This window comes from Passer montanus, unplaced genomic scaffold (assembly GCF_014805655.1).
Source record: "Passer montanus isolate IOZ18808 unplaced genomic scaffold, ASM1480565v1 scaffold17, whole genome shotgun sequence".
Taxonomy (NCBI): domain Eukaryota; kingdom Metazoa; phylum Chordata; class Aves; order Passeriformes; family Passeridae; genus Passer; species Passer montanus.
Genome location: NW_024364270.1, coordinates 2,305,578 through 2,322,868, shown reverse-complemented (window position 1 = coordinate 2,322,868; position 17,291 = coordinate 2,305,578). Strand labels below are relative to the sequence as shown.

At 37.4% G+C, this 17,291-nt stretch overlaps 1 protein-coding gene across 3 annotated transcripts in view; it reads right to left on the bottom strand.

The window, feature by feature from the left end:
- Positions 1 to 17,039, bottom strand: part of MYRFL (myelin regulatory factor like) — a 36,263-nt gene extending 19,224 nt beyond the window's left edge. For 2 of the 3 annotated variants that reach the window (XM_039703853.1, XM_039703854.1), the window contains exons 1-9: positions 14,930 to 17,039; positions 11,902 to 11,969; positions 11,553 to 11,811; positions 10,647 to 10,738; positions 8,717 to 8,864; positions 5,365 to 5,560; positions 4,821 to 4,897; positions 4,027 to 4,137; positions 3,371 to 3,461 (exon numbers count right to left, since the gene is read on the bottom strand). In XM_039703853.1, the coding sequence (XP_039559787.1) occupies positions 3,371 to 3,461; positions 4,027 to 4,137; positions 4,821 to 4,897; positions 5,365 to 5,560; positions 8,717 to 8,864; positions 10,647 to 10,738; positions 11,553 to 11,811; positions 11,902 to 11,969; positions 14,930 to 14,988 (1,101 nt within the window). In that variant the 5' untranslated portion in view covers positions 14,989 to 17,039. Of the gene's footprint in view, positions 1 to 3,370; positions 3,462 to 4,026; positions 4,138 to 4,820; positions 4,898 to 5,364; positions 5,561 to 8,716; positions 8,865 to 10,646; positions 10,739 to 11,525; positions 11,812 to 11,901; positions 11,970 to 14,929 lie in introns of those variants that run through there. The other variant, XM_039703855.1, reaches the window with a different exon arrangement.
- Between the last annotated feature and the right edge of the window lie 252 nt (positions 17,040 to 17,291).

Genomic DNA, 17,291 nt, shown 5'->3' with positions numbered 1-17,291 from the left:
TCGGAGTTCTGTTGGAGCTGTTGCTACATTCAGAGGCCCATGGGCCAGAATAAAAACCCCGGATTGAAACCTTCCATCAGAACCCACTCCTTCCTTCACCATCGCCTTAAAGCTTCTCCGGCACAGGGAAGTCTGCGGAGCGACCCTCTACGAGAGGAAGCTCATCCCACCTCCACTGGAGCTCCCACATGCCTGGGCTTGGCCCAACATGCCCAGCTGCGGCTCACAGCCAGCCAAAGGTGTCTCTGGGGTGAAACACCACAGTTGCCACCATTTGGTTCAGCAGCAGGGGCCAGACAAGCCAAGGCTCGTCCCATTCAGCAATATTGGTAACTCCAATAGTTTATTCTATTATTATATTATTCTATTAGAAATACAGGGAAAATGAAAAGCCAGATCTTAAATATTGAAATTGTATCCAAGAACTTTTTAACACACTAACAGAAAAAAACAGAGTGGCATTATTTCTAAGGGTTTCTGCTCACACTGCACTGGCCTTGTGCTTTTTTCCCTTGAATTCTACTTTATTAGCACCTTAAGCTAAATTGGCAGTGCCCAAAGCTTTCCAAATTTTAACTTTGACATTACACCACATAACCATTCTTTATCTACCACTAAATTTTAGCTGAGACTGGAAATCAGAAAATAGAAAGCAAGGCAGAGTTTAAACACGTGATTCATAAAATCCTCTGTAATGTTTTAAATTAACTCATCTTGAAAATGTCATGTCAAGGAAACAGGGTCTTTTAAAGAACACCAATAAAACCAAGAATGTGTGTAACAAGAAAACGATTTTATTCCAATAGTTCATTTTGGGTTGTTTGTTGTTTTGGTTTTTTTTTAAACTTTGTATTCAGGCCAAAGCACAATCAAGATAAAAACAAGCCAGGCTTTCACAAGGCTTTGCCAGCTACAAGGCCTGGCACTGTGTACTCACCACTGTTTGTCACAATTAGAGCATGATCTGATAAGCCTGACAAGCCCCACTCAGCTGGTAGCTTTGTTGTGTTGGAGTGCATAAAGGGCCAGAAGATGAGCTGCTATTCCTCACAGTGCATTTGCATGGCTTTGCCACTTTAAGGTAGCCAGTGGCTGACTGGCTTTACCCTGCCACTGAAGCCCTGTTAGACAGGTAGACAATTTCCTTTTTTTCCCTTCTATCTTTCCTGTTGATATTTTCACCATTTCAGACCAGAGCCTCTTGATCTGACTTTTTTTTCCTCTGTCTGAAATAGTGGCCAGGTTTGAAAAATATCACTCCATGAATTCCTGTTCAAAAACTGTCTAACATGAATTGAAGGAGCCCTCTTCATTGAAATTCCAAAATAATCTAATACTAAAAATAGTTGGAAATGTAAATTTCTAAATCTTACATAAAAATATATATCTTGTAAAGTAACAAGAATGAGACAATTGTGAAAATTCAACAGCTTCCCCAAATTATTAATGATGTGATATCTGTAATAATGTCATATCCAGAAAAAGAAATTCAGATGAAAACAGGATTGTGGAAATTAATGGACAAATAAGGAAAAATAACTATATATGCAGGAATAATGCAAACACACTGCTTCAGCATCCAGCTGAAGCAAAAAACCCGCAGCAGCAGCCAGGATGATAAAACTTCTCAGCCATGCAGCAAACTGCTGAACTCCACACACTGCTTTCAAGGTCTCATCACAGCTCCACCCAGAAAGGAGCTCCAGGCCACAATGCCCCCCCAAAACCTAACTATCACTACAGAAAGAGGGTTTATGGTGCAAGGGGATGCTCAGATGAAAAAGGAGCCAGGACTGAAACCATCTGAAGCCCCCAACTTCCTTTGGAAACCTCTGAGCAACACCCCACATGCTGGAGATTTGCCCTTTTGCTCTCCCCAAATGCAAATGCTAAACCACACCATAGTCATAAGCCTAGGCAGGTGATGGGCTGCCAGAAAGGATGCAAGCAATGGCCTGCACAAAACAATGTCAGGACTAAAAGCTTCTGACAGCCCTTGACTTTTCTTTAGAAGCCTCTTCCCAGCTCCACTTAATACACCAGTTTTTGGTCTTTCTTGACTCCAGGCCAAAATGCAAAGCCTGCTCCCCTCCGTAAGCCAAGGGCTAGGAAGAGTCCATGCAAACGAAGCAGCTCTTCGACCGACCCACATCAAAAAGCCGTAAGCCAAGGGCTAGGAAGAGTCCATGCAAACAAGAAGCAGCTCTTCAACTGACCCACATCAAAAAATTCAGTGCACTGCAATCTTCCAGAGGCCCTCTCCATCTTTTGCAGTCCTACCACACGGCAGCTTTCATATTTCCCATCTTTCTAAGCCCTAAACTTAATATTCACCCTAGAAATAACTATAACTCCAGACTATGCCCAGCTCAAACATTAGCCACCACCTACGGATCACAAGAAAAAGGAGCCAGGACTGAAAGCTTTCAGCAGCCCCCACCTTCCCTTGGCAGTCCTCTTGCAATCCCACTCCTGGCACTCTGTGTTTTCCCTCTCTCCTAACCTCAATTCTCCATAGCTCACGTTACACTACAGGTCTGGGTTTTTTCTCTTTTCTGAGTTAACAGTAGGCTAAAGCTGAGTGCTGAAAGAAAAGCCTTCTGTGAACCAGGCAACTGAAAAGTAACAGTTAAGAGATCCTGGCACTCTGTGTTTTCCCTCTCTCCTAACCTCAATTCTCCACAGCTCATGTTACACTACAGATCTGGGTTTTTTCTCTTTTCTGAGTCTAACAGTAGGCTAAAGCTGAGTACTGAAAGAAAAGCCTTCTGCAAACCAGGCAACTGAAAATAACAGTTAAGAGAAAAAGAGATTATTCTTCCTTTTGTTGATATGAAACCTATATTGCTGCCATCAAAATGAGAGGTGGGACACTCTGGAAACACACTGGAAAAGCAAAGTTATAAGCCTTAAACTTCCTAGAGCTGCTTGACCTTCTTTCATTGTTTTTTTTTTTTATAAGCCTTAAACTTCCTAGAGCTGCTTGACCTTCTTTCATTACCTTTTTTTCCTTCTCATCCTCCTTGGAAACTGAAGACTCTAGCTAATGAAAGATTTTACAAAATTCCTGGCAAGTGAAGTAAACTGTTTCACTGCAAATGAAAAACAAAGTCTGGAGAAATCAATATATTTTGTACTGGAACTCATAACAAGCTTTCTTTTAAAATCCTTCTATAGCTCTACTTATAACATTTTAAATTTCTGATAATTAAAAGATAACATACTCATACAATATGCAACTGTAGGCTTTTTCCTGAATCATTTTTACTCCATGGTAACTTTTATCCCCAAGAATCATGATCCCTCAATCTCCTGTGAATATCAAAACAGTAAATACTTTTACATGAAAGTAATACAAACTTATACCTACCCTCACAATGATCTTTTCAGAGACATTTGCAGATAGTAAGTAGAACTGGTCCTGAGAGACAGCATACAGTCCAACCACCAACATGAAGTATCTAATTTAAAATTGATTTAATAAAGACAATAATTGAAGTAATTCTTTCTCACAGAAAAGAAGTTTTATATATAGCTGTTATTATTGATATATAAAAAGACAGATGATGGTTTTTTAAATGTATTTTTTAAAATACAAAAGAAATAGTATTTCCTTCACTCTTAAGAAATATGCTTTTACAAGCTCCACAATCACTGCTAACTAGCAAAGAATATAATAATTTTTAGAAATTCAAGTAATGAAGCTTGAAAGATGAAAAGCTTTCCTGTCTCTGAAGAATATGGTCATTATTTGGGTTTTTTTGCTTCCTGATTTTGTCAGCCATTATTCTGGCTATGATTTCTTGAAACTACCTCTAACCATGAGGATGAAGTTTTGGGTGTTTTATTCTCATATCATTCTGTGACTGCAGAGAAAGAGGCTTTTAAGAACATACCAAATATTACAGAATTTAGAAAAAAACTACAGATTTGATAGCAGCAATTTTTCACAAACACTGGCTCCATTCTACAGCAGACCTTCTCTTTTCTACTTCTAACACACAGGCCAACTAGCTATGGCAATACCTCTGATCAGGATTAGGTTTCCCCTTTTTTCTCATATTATTTGCTGTTGTTTCACTGAAATGCAGCCGTCCCAGTGTTACTTTAGTTGTCTGGTCCCCTGCCAGATCAACTCTAAAACAGAAAAGAAAACAAGAGCAGGGAAGTTAATATTTGGAGATCAGAAGAACAAACATTGATTCTGCCAGTGAGTTAAAAGCTCAAGAATGGCAGAGCTCCAGAGAGATGCTGCATGCATGTTTCTAGCAGAGGCACTCCCCCTTAAAAAGCACTGTAAATGTATCTCATGCTCATATAGGGCAGGAACATTCTGACATTTTTTAAGATTGGAAATACATCTGTCATACAGCTCTAAGCAGAGTAAAAGAGTGTTTCCAACTGAATATAAATATTTTGGATAGCCACACTTAACATCTGTAAACCTGTTGAAAATTTCTCTTAATGAAATGTGACCAGGTATATATATACACACACACACATATATATATATATTATATATATAGAATATATATATATTACATATAATGAATTTGTGTATATATATATACACACACACACACACACATATATAATATATATATTATATATAATGAATGTGGTTTTTATATATTTTATATTTTTACATATATATATATATATTACTACTGTGATGCTCTGTGTGCAACCACAATGAGATCTGGATAAAAATCAGAAAACTGGCTTAGAGCTACTGTAAGGTTTCAAGAAACAGCTACTTCTTATTTCAAAACAATCATACATATTGAAACAAAATGGAATAATTTTCTCAGAAATCTTACTTTACAGGATGAAAAGTTTTTTTGCTTCGATCTGATTGAGACTGTTCAATAGCAATTGTTTCATTTGGATCTTCCACCTATAAAACAAAAACAATTTTCAAAAATGACAAGAATATAAAAATTTTAAACACATAAAAATTGAAATAGACATTATTACATAAATTGTGCCTAAAACAGTGAAAATGCACCCATTTCTAATGGAATGACATAGAAATTAATAGAGGAACTGACTGCTGGATCAATTGATAATTAGTATCTAATCTGAAGGCCCAAGTATTTCTGGAGATGTAATATGAAAGAGAAAAAAAGTCCAAAACAAAAAGAAAAATGCATTAATTTACAAAAGAAAAAGTGCTTTCTGAATGCAGACTGTTATTAGCTCATTCCATGCTCAAGCATATGTGCAGATATTCAATGTGAGAGCAGAACCTACGTAAGGTAGTTACATGTTCTTGGTCAAAAAATTACTAAGAAAAAAGTTCAATTATTTACCTCATTACACAGGTAATTAAAATTAATAATCTCAAAGAGGAGATACACTTGCCTTAATTCCATAAGCTTTCAAGTAAAACTTTTCTATTGGTTTCCTCCCCTGCTGAGTTTTGACATATTTTGGATGTCCAGTGATTCTAATATGAACTGTGATTTGGAAATGATTCTTCTTTTGGCACACAAAGGCATCATCTGCTGTTGAAAAATTAAATCCTTTATCTGTGACAATGTGATATCCTACAGCAGGTCTACAAAAACAAGGAGAAGGAATGGCAACTTTAAGTACTGACATACTAAGTGATATCTTGAGCTCCTTTTTTTTTAAAATGTGTTGCAAAAATCCACCTGATTTTTAGTGACAAACCTGGACTAAAAATACATCATTACAATCACCAGTTCTACAGTATTTTCTTCTTAGACTTCCAAAGGTGTAAAAATGAAAACATGTATAAAATGTCCTCTAATTCTAGTCTGAAAACAAAATGTTTGGAAACCAGAGGTTGAGAGGCTTGCATAATCCTCACTTACAAATCTGATATAAAGGAGCTCTGTGCACCTAAAAGCACAAACCAACCTTTTAGTGTATTCAATCATTCATTACAACAGTGCTACAAACCACAGTCTGCAGCCAGTGCTCCAGACAACAATGAGCTAATGAGCCAGCAAGACTCCCCACTTTGTTCACAAATTCCCACAGCAAGTGCTTCTGCAGAAGCAGTGGGATTCCAGTAAGGCTTTACTTAAGCTTAAAAAAAAAGCTATCAGTACCATCCCTCCAGCCTGACTTTAAGTTGTCCATCCTACTCTGAGCAAACTCTAAAGTAACTCTATTTTATTTCTTCAAAGGACAATTGGTCACCAAAGAGAAAGAGTATTGTGTGTCTATGATTCACAGGAAACAAGGAAAGGTATCAAAAGGTCTTTCTATTAGAGACAGTGAACTCACCATCCCAACAATGTTTCCAGTCCTCTGATTTAAGGATGGATAATTCTGAAATAACTACATGGCAAGGTTGTCTTATATAGACATTGGCTTTTCTTGTTAATGAAAGTTTGATAATGATAATCTTGTATAATGCTACTAAGAACCTCTCATTAACACAATTACTGAAGATGGATTTCCATTACTCTTCCATTATTATTTGGAAATATCAAAATGTACAGACTTCATAGGAAATATACAGGCCTTATTATTGTTTTATAAATTATGAACAGAAGTCCCCTTTCAAACAACTATTGATTACCTGGGACAGGGAATAAAGAGAAAACTACCTACTTCAAAATTACTAACTCATGTGTTACTTCATATTTAAAATGATAATGAAGATTCTACCATCTCCTCAAACCATCATTATTAACGAAGTAAAACTTAATCAGTTTTTTCCTACAATGGGTATATTTTTATATATATATATAGTAAATTAGTATATTTCATAGGGAAAGGAGTAGTTTTTCATATTTAGGCATCAGCAAGGTCATTAGCTGATATTGTTAATGCAATTTCAGACTATTTTCCTAAACACAGGCAAGCAGCCTGAGAAGCAAAATTACGAATGTCCATATCTCCAAGCTGCAGTGTTTGGATCAATGGCTCCCAAAGAGCAATTTCATATAATAACATTCTGAGTATGTCATTTATAGTAAATAAGAGCAAACATATATTTTTTTCTTAGTCCACAAAGAATGACGAGTCATACCGAGCAGTACAGCAAAATTTGGAATAACTTTTAGGTTGTTATAGATATCCCTGTCACACCAGGATCCCTACTAGAAACACACTTCAAATTCTTCTTTCTATTCAGAATTTAAGTCTTCAGAGATCTTCAGGACAGAGCACCACCAATACCAGACAAAGGCCAAGAATGTGCCAAGCAGACACAATGAATGGCAGAATAAACACTAGAGTAATGTTTTCTAATTAATCTACCTCAACTAACAGCATTTTTGCTGTGAAAACGAAACAACTAAGACGTTAAGTACTGTATGAATAAAATGGAAAATAATAATTAACCTGAGAAATACCCCTCAAATGGGTGCAGCAATTTGAAGGCATGGGATCAATCCATCTACACTAAGCAATGAGAAGCATGTGAGTGTTCTAAGGCCAACAGAATACAGGATCCCTACTCAGATAATCTGTGCAATATGCTGTATTTACAGTGCATCATGGAACAACAGCACTGCCATTGACCTCACTTAAAAATAATACTGACTTCCTCTGCAAACAACACCTCAGTGCCCTCCCACAGTAATGGCAACAGAGCATGTATTAGGATACTTTATTGCTAAGCATCACAGTCTTTGTTCACAAAGAATTATGTCTGGAACCTTAATTTTAGGTGTATGGGAAGCAACAAGTAGCTGGGCAGTGGCAGGAGAGCAATCTCCCACCATCAGCACACAGTCCTCATGTAGTCATTGACTGAAAGAGCAATCAGGAATTGGAAGCCTTCTTTTAGAGTGAATACTCATATCACAAACTCAGCTGGAGGTTTCTGGGTCCATGCAGCTCCCAAGGAGTGTAAAGGTCTGCTCTCTTGTCATGTCAATCAATATCTGAGGAGAAGGGTTGTGTGGGGCACAGTAGGATGTGCAACGCCCTTATCTCCTGTGTGCAAACAGGGAACATCAGTGTCCAGCAATGACACTGATATGCACCCAGATCCCATGAGACATTTTGGCAGGTTGGGTGAGAGGAGCATTAAAATTTACTGTGCTATGTAAGTCCCGAGTAGACAGTGACAAACTTATTGCACCAATCCTGAACAATTAACCAGATGCTGTAGAAAAGGGTTCATTTGTTAAAAGGGTTCATGTGCTAAATATTAGAATGATTAGATTAAAATCAGGGACATAAAGTGAATTTGGAAGGATCTTTTCCAGATCATGTGCCAAAAAAAAGTATTTACAGTTTGATTAACACAGCAAAAATCTAAATCTTTGACTGAACAGCTGCATGTCACCCGCATATCTATAATTATTAAGACTTAAGTTGTATAAGCCCAGAAGTAATACTGGTAACTTCTAATGTTTTCCTTTAATATTTTAGACCACCAGAGGAAATAGTGCTGCATGCTTCATAATTACTTGCCCCAATGCATTTGACAGAATAAACAAAGGTTACCAGGTATATTTACTCCCTTTTCTTTTGCCCCTAAATCCCTGAAGGGAAATCAGAAAACCTGGCATTAATTTCAACCAGTGTTTCAAGTTCAACTTATTTGATGAACCTGCAAGTTCATATTTCATCATACCTGTTATATTTCCTTCTCTGTTCTTATTTCCAATAAGAACAAGGGATGCTAAATGTATCATTTATTCCCACAAAACTACAACCGATAAAAAAAGAAAAAAAACAAAACAGAAGAAACCATTTCTTTTCAAGTGCAAACATCAGTGCTTACAGTTTTTCATAATTAGAGTCAAATAAGCTGTTCCACTGAGAAGTTTGATATGGCTGCCATGTAAGACCATGACAGCATTTTTCCAAAGCTGCATTCTGTCCATCACTGTCATATTCTTGCACTTCAGCAGCACAGTCCTTTACAATTGCTGTAGAGAGATAGTGACAATTCAGTTATTTCTTTGGGACTAGCAAAAAATTCTGCATAGACACTTTTACAAATATATTTACATAAATGCACATACATATAAATCATAAATGCATTGCATATATATTTAAATGTGATTAACCTTTGCAGTTATTCCACAAGATTGTGTTATATTCTCTTGCTCTAGAAAATAAATTTTTCAGCTTCCCTGATTTGCAAAACAAATGTTTGATTGACATGACAAGTAGTACTTTCTATTTTTTATTCTCTCTCTCAAAAGGATGAATAGTTTCCTTCAGGGGAGGGGGGAAGAGAACAAAAGCTAAGAATTCTACTGTACATCTGCAACATTGCAAGAAGCAATTAAGCAAAATAATTGCATTTGTTTCCCATTCCCTCTACCACAAGTTTGAATTGAAGAATATACTACAGGAGGCACAGTTTTCCAATAGCCCTTTCACCACTACATCTGGTTGATCTCCTTCTGCTTTCTGCCTATACATCAGAGAATTCTTTGACAGACAGGGTCAACCCCAATTCTCTGAGATATTATACATTTTATGAAGACAGAGGAGAAAGTGATAAGAGAGACAGATAAATAGAGTACAGCAAGGATAGGAGAAAATCTGTCATTGAGCATATAACTAAGATCCATCCACAGTCAGTGACAGCACAGTAAAACAACCTCCAGAGTCACCTCAGGCCCAAGCTTCATTTGCAAGCACCCACTTCTGACATACAGCAGAGGATAGATAGATAGATAGACAGACAGATATAAAAACACCACAGTGAAGAAATTCACATATGACTTCTAAATTATCCCCGTGCCATTTTCACCCATGTCTCTTTTTCCAATGCATGTGTCAATGAGATTTTATTAAGAATGACACCCAAAGAAAGCTTGTTTCAAAGCTATATCTTTCAGTATTAAAAACAGCAAGAGCAATTTCAGATATAGAAGTGTCTGCTTGTCTTCTTTTTCAGCAGTGGTTAACTTAGAGGACTAGTCACAACCAAGAAACACTGAATAAACAAAAGATATTAAAGAAAAAGCAACTTATTAAATCCATTAATATTCATTAAATATGTTCTAAAAGATTGATTTAATCCTGACAAATAACTTCTTCTGAAGAAATAACAAGCCACTCAGATTTTTCACTAACAGATATGGGTAAAATTCCTCAGGTAAACCAGCCATTACAAACTGTTCATTTAGAGTGAGCCTCACACTTCACAGAAGCTGATTCATTTCTGTACATGCCTGATAAGGTCTTTTGTATCAATTGGTATGAGGGGTTTTTTTATCTTGATAAAACAATGAACCAAAGCAATATGGGGAAGGTGGGAAAGAACATACAGCTTTTACCAAGCTTGCTTATGCATACACTTTGTAGAAAACAAAACATGGAGTGGAGGAGATCATGGGAAGTGGTAATCCCTTTATTCATCCACACAACTAATTCCCTGTTCAGCTGACCCAAAATTGTTTCTTTGCCCAATCAAGTTAGTGCCAAGCAAAGTAAGCAAAATATATTACCATTTCTGTAGAGGAGGTTCACATATGGAAAAGGGCAGAATATTCTATCAAGAAAAGCCTCAGGAAACATGAACCTCTAATGCTCCTTTCTCTTTGCCAAATAGAAATAAATCCTGGTTTTCCAAAATGGTAAACTGGGTAGTGGAGTAATGACCACTAATACCTTGTCTGAGCCAGCTGTGCTCCTCAAGTATTCACTTGTCTGTAGCATAAAACACTAAATTTCCTCTTGACACATTTGCTCACCTTGTCTGGAATCCTGAGACTGCACTGGAGAATCAATCCCATCTCCTAGTAATTGGGACAGCTTCCTTTTTTTGCTTGATGCTGCAGAAATACTTTTGTAAAAATACATGTTGCATTACTCCTTTAAAAGTGTAAACATAGATATTACAGAATCATAGCAAAGGAACACCCAGGTATCTCTTATCTCATTTTAACTGTACTGCCATCCAAATTCTGATTGGCTGAGGGAGGAGACTGTTGGTGGGTTTTCAAAACTGAATTATCTGATTTTCTCCTTCCAAAACTTCTTTTTTTTTTTTTTTAATTTCACATTAATAAAGAAGTTGATTCCATTAAAAAATTTATACAGTGCATAAGTGGCAGGGGTTTAGTTTCCTGACATTTGCATTAAAATTATAGCTTTTATCTTGAATAATTTTACTTTTCACCAGTTAATGTTAAAATACCAGAACATTTTAAATAATTGAGCATCCAGAACACATTGGTGGGTTGTATACAATTACTGTCATTGATAGGTTAATATGGCAGATAGTATACAATTACTGCTTCACTTGCTTACATAGGTATGATAATTCCTTTTCTCTTATAGTATTTGCTAGAACACTTACAAGATCCTCATGCACAAATCTCTACAACAGGTATTGCAAAACACCTCAATATTTTTATAATCCAGTTATGAAAACCTGTTGATTTCTCATTAGCCTTCTATTGTTTTAAAAATTGAAATGCACAATCTAAACCTCGATCAAGGTATTTTAAAGACCCCTCAACCACAAGTGTCTCAAAAATGTCTAAACACTGCCATCCTGTGGAAAATCCTACACCCACAGGGATTTACAACCAGTCTTAAACCAGTTCTACTGGCTTTGCATGTCTCACCCTTTGCATAAAAGCTTTATCATTTACCCGGAAATCTGAGATGCATTAGGCTGGAAGTATGAATAATTAAAACCCAAACAGCTGGAGGGTGTCGAATGATTCCATGGATTCACCGCATTTTCTGTCTTCAGGCAGCAGCCCTGGGAGGTGGTGCAAGGATACCCTGTGACACTGGGGTCAGGGTAGGTCTCCATGAACCTGCAGGGAAGCTTGCTCGGTGCCCCGAGTGATGGGCACGGGAGTGGAGGCTGCAGCCCACCGGGCCACACAGCACCACACCATGGGGCTGAGAGAAATAAGCAGAGAAGAACGTAAGAACAAGAGGAGCTGGAGATCTTCCTACAGGCTTGGGAGAGACCAAATTCATGTCACCTACTTTGTAGCTGTGGTGGGGAACACGGTTCTGAGCCAGAGTCTGGTGGGGAGTCTGGCAACTGGCTTTGCCTGGGGATGAAAAAGAGATTTTAATTTCTTCTGAAACAAGACACAGAGGACAGCAACAATGAATGCTGAAAGCAACTGGAGAGGGATCACCAGGCTACTGACAAGGGTCTTCAGGAAGCATTGCTCACTATGTTTGCTGCCCCTTCTCACAGGAGCAATGTCACCTACACTTCATCAGACCATCTGCTGCCTCTCTGCCATGAAGGAAGACCCAATCCCCATCCCTTCTCACCCAAATCCCCCTTCACAACCTGCTCACTTCAATCCTCCTTCCCAGGAGTGGTTCTTCAGTTATCTCCAGGCACACCAGTGACTCTCAACACATGGTGCTCACAAGGGATTTAAGCCCCATTCTCTCTAAACTAATGGTTAAAAATCTGTGGCATCTTCATCTCTCTTAAGGAAGAGAAAATGCTATGCCATCTTGCTGCCATTCAAAGGAGCTACAGAGGCTTCCTCTGTTACATTAGGAATAGATGGAGGTTCAAGAAATGGATTCTCAGTCCTTTCCTATGAATTGTCAGCTCAAACACTGCTCTGAAGCCTGATCTGAAACACAAGTCTTAAGGCTTGTGTTAGGCTCAATTAGGCTAAAATGCTGCAGCATTTTAGAAGGATGCAGAGGAAGGATGACAGAAATCTAATGAGACACACCTCCTGTACCAAAGCTGAGTGTTCTCTCAGAAGCTGAATAAAGAGACATCCTCGTATGTATAAAAGGCATGTTCACACACACAGAGCAAATATTTTCAAGCATCAATGGAAAATTTTCACTGTGTTGTTTCCACTGCAGGTTTTATATTTCTGAGTTTGGATAGCATTAAAGAGAGCAGTTTCATTTTTGGTTACTGCCTGTTGCTTTTGACATGTGCTTGTGTATTTCTTAAGGTATTGCTACTGGTCTTCTAACGTGTTACCTCCACAACCCTGCATTTTGGGTTAGCTTCAACCACATGGCTCCTCTTTAAAAATCAATTTTAAAATTACACACTAGAATATTCTTTCATTTCCTTCAAAATAGATTCTCTGATGCTTTTAAATACCATAACTACAACACTCTAAACTTTGTTTTCAACTTTGAATACTTAGTAAATTTTTCATTTTCTTTTTTTTTCCTGTGAGATATTTGATCCATATATACTAAATTCCAATTGTGCTTTGTAAAATTTTAAAAGATACATCCATAAAAGTCCAAAACTTCCCTTCTGCACATTCAGTTCATATTCTCACTTCAAATGTTGCCTTGGTACTTGATTTCTGCTTTAATGTAGATTATTTCACTAAAATAGAAAGACAATTTCTAGGAGAAAGTATTTATGATGTAAAGAGGTAGTAGGGGTATATATGTCCAAGTTAGGATTTCACTGAAACTGATACTGTGCTTTTTGAAGGAAAACAAAATAATCTGTAGTTTAAATGATTCTGCATTACAAAGAGTATATCAATGAAATCCCTACTCAGCAAAGGACATGGCAATCCTTTTTCTCCTCTCACTGATAACGTGGAAGGTATTACTGTGGAAAATGATGAGGAAATCACATGGTGCTTCACATGTAATGCAAGAGAAGAATAAATGTAATGCTGATGACCTTTCTGATGCAACATGATCTTTAATGGAAATTTCAAGGTACACCCAAGACCTTGGTGGTAATAGCACCCTTTTCATTGCACATGATATTATGGAGTTCTGCATTTTGTATGTATATGTGGAGGCTTTGAATATTTTTCTCCTTTGAAGTATTTTGACACGTTCCTTTATGAGATTCTATTCTGTTTACACATAAATTTTCTGCACTACAGACAAATGCTTAATAATTTGACCTGTACAGATCTAATGATTCAGCAAATGTTCTTAATGCCATAAATAACAAAATAGAACTCTAATATTACTGCAAAATCCTGTTCAGCCTCCAAAACATAATAGTTTTGGTTTTCTTGCATGTAAGTACTTTGTAGTACTATAACATCTAATTTACTTAAGCTACATAATAGCATACATATACCTGTTTACATTTTGGCTATACTTTATGTATAAAAGAAAAATAATAACATGTTTAAGTTGTCATACAGGAGTTCAATAATCTCATTAACCTAAAATGCGTTTAGTCACTCTAAAAATAAAGTTTATGGATATTTACATACAACTTTATCTTCATTCTTCTTTACTTTTGTAATGTGGGCATGAATAATAATTCATTATTCATGATTTAGAACAGTTAGGAGCCTATTTGGCCCACTTTAAGTAAACACGTGTTGCTGGATCTGTCTAGAACGAAAACTTCCATGCTTAATTATTTTTAAAACATCCCTTCTTGCTCTGCTTCTTGGCAAGTGTGAATATCACACTATTAATAGTATTTTGCCTTGAACAACAATTATCTGACACTTGTCTAGATTAAATATTTGGTGTTTAAGTCTTTGATAGATCTATACTGCATCATTTTCCACCTCTGACCATAAGCCTTTGCACTATGTATCCTTTGATAGTTTTAAAGTTAGTCTCAAAAGACACTGATGGACAGTTTCTGTTCTAAGTATTAGGGTGAAAACAGTAGCTCTGCTTCCTTCAAACTGGAGGACTTCTGTTATTTTCTCAATGTATTATACAGTAGCCTCACTTTTATCACTTATTCTGTACATAAACAGTAAATTAGCACTTACAGGAATGCTAAAGTAACAGCTCTGCATTTAATGTCACAATTAGCTAGACAGTCGTGAATCAACTCAAACTTTATTATCACTCATTCCATTGAATAAGAAGACCACCATATTTCCATTACTGGCTGTAGTTAATTTTTTCTAAGTCCTCCTATGCAGCTTCAAGAAACAATGCCAAGAGAACCACAACCCTCTTGAAACTCAGATTTTATCATGGCATAGATAAATTCTTTTTATCTGCTAATAAAACAATTCAAGAGCTGCAGCTAAGGAGAGGAAGTAAATGTTGCTATAATACTTACAAAGTTCCAAACTCTATGTCACTACTAATGAATTCTTCCAACAGGCTTGTATCCACCATGGGATTTTCCAAGGCTCCATGGACATCTTGTCCTAAAGTTAAAAGTAAAAAATACAGAAATTCACAGGGAATTGTCAGTGTCTCAGAATAAGTGATGCTGCTAATGGTCCTACACAAAGGAAAACCAAATCTGCTGTCTCATGTGTAACAAAAGGTTTATGCTTCTGGTTTAGTCACTCTGGGAAAAAGGATGATGAGAAATGCAGAGTAATTAACAATGTGCAGGGGCACTGCAGAGGACAGTGCAGCGCTGGACAAACACCCCTGAATGCACGGCATTAAGGCTTTGGGGAATTACTACAGCAGGATGATAAAGGACCACAGTCTGCAACTGAGAAAAAGGGTTCTGAAGATAGTTTCCAACTCCTTTACATTGAGGTCTTAACAGTTTTTTGGGTTGAAGCTCAGATATTGTCTTACACAGATCCACTTGGTGCATTAGTACTCACAAGTACTGCAATGAATTTCTGATCTAAAACTCCATTTAAAAATCCACCATATGAGTTTAAATAAAGCCCAAATAAAGCCTTAAAAATGTTTGATTGGTGGCTTCCTCTTATTCTGCCTAAAAAAACCAGCCCACTAACATGTTAAATGTATTAGCAAATAGAAAAGTTCAGTACTTTGTCCTGTGTTGCTTAGTAACTGAAGGCTATAAACAGGTTTTATGACTATAAAGTTTCCGGAATTCATGACAACTTTTGTAGAAAGTCAACTGGCACTCATTAAAAAACCCAGCCATGCAGCCTTACTCTGCAGCAAGCCTTCCATAAACACAGGTGTGGCCAGTCAGAATGCAAACAAGATAAGGACCTTGACATTCCTGTTTGAGCTGCAAGTGTTTCTTGTGAAGTCCCACTTCACACATGACAAAATGGACCAGCCCACACAGCCAGAGATGTGAGGCTCAGCCCTAGAGTCTGACCCCAGCTTGGCAGCAGCAGAAAACACAAAAGGTTAATCTCTGCCTCTGAGCCAAGGAGTAGTCACTGCTTTCAGTGCACTTGCTGTCTTATCACTGTCTTATCACTTACCCTAATATATCTTCAGTTCCTTCTCTGATGTCTTTGTCTGATACTGTTCCTTCTTGATCCAGTGCTCAGAAAGGACATTCATGCAAGCAGAACCTAAAATCCACCACCTTGCACAGGATTCCCTCAATACATAAATCCACATTGCTAATAAACATTTCCCAAATTGGTTTGTGGTCATAGATTAATCTAGGTATTGTTTACTTGTTGGTGCTGTAGGCTTAATTTTGACTGCCTTTCACTGAGGGATAGCAACTTGGAGGTGTTCTTCTGATGGATCCTCACATCTCAATTTATTGATGTTGTAAACAAAACTGTCCCATGCACACCAGAGAACAGATTCAATAGGTGCAGCCCACCAGCTTATCTCAGCAAAACTGGAACACACAAATTCTCGAAGCAGTAGCAGATTGCTTTGCAAAACCAGTTAGAGAGTGCAAAAGAGCCTGAGTTTCCTTGGCAGCCTTCCTCAAACCTGTTGGAGTCTCATCATATCATTCTTCATGTCTGAATGTAAGGTCCCCCAACCTTGAATTAGAAACCTTTCTCCTTTTTACTAATGTAGTCCACAGGAAAATTATTCTCTTCTCTACTTCTTGTTTTATCCCACCTGTTCTTCCTGTTCAAACCACCAAACCCTCATGAAGAATTATATACTTTCATTACTAACTTGAGGCCAGAGGTCAAACACAAAATGTTTTTCCTGTACCACACAACCAAGAATCCATTATTTTGACCAAGAACAGAGACAGGCTCTTTTGAATGAAATACAGCTCTAAATCAAACATGGACAAGGCCTTTCAAGTGGACATCCCACAGTTCAGATATTAGCTCTGTTGCTAAGTGATGATAACAGAAGTGTATATAATTTCTGCTTAATCTCTCCACTTTGCATGAACAGCTAAATGGGGAGGAGGAGAATGAAAGAATAAGCAGTGCTGGGAGAGGAAGGAAGTACACCAGGAAGACAGGCCACCACTAATGAATATTTGTGACGCAGGTACACAAAAAATGGGCACATTTTGCTGTCCTGCAGATGTCTGTAAATGTAATTTCCAGGTCAGTGGCATCACATGCTGGTACTAGCATCTGTTTCAGCAGAGGATGACCTGTTGGATCATATACAAATTTATTTTAAATGGTGGCATCCATTTCACAGGCATTTGATCACAGTAAGTACTTAACAGATATGGGCACCAAGCAAGACAGTTGCTCATCTGGGCATTACATGCTTGTGAGAGCAGAGAACTAACTGTGTGTATGTGGCAGGAC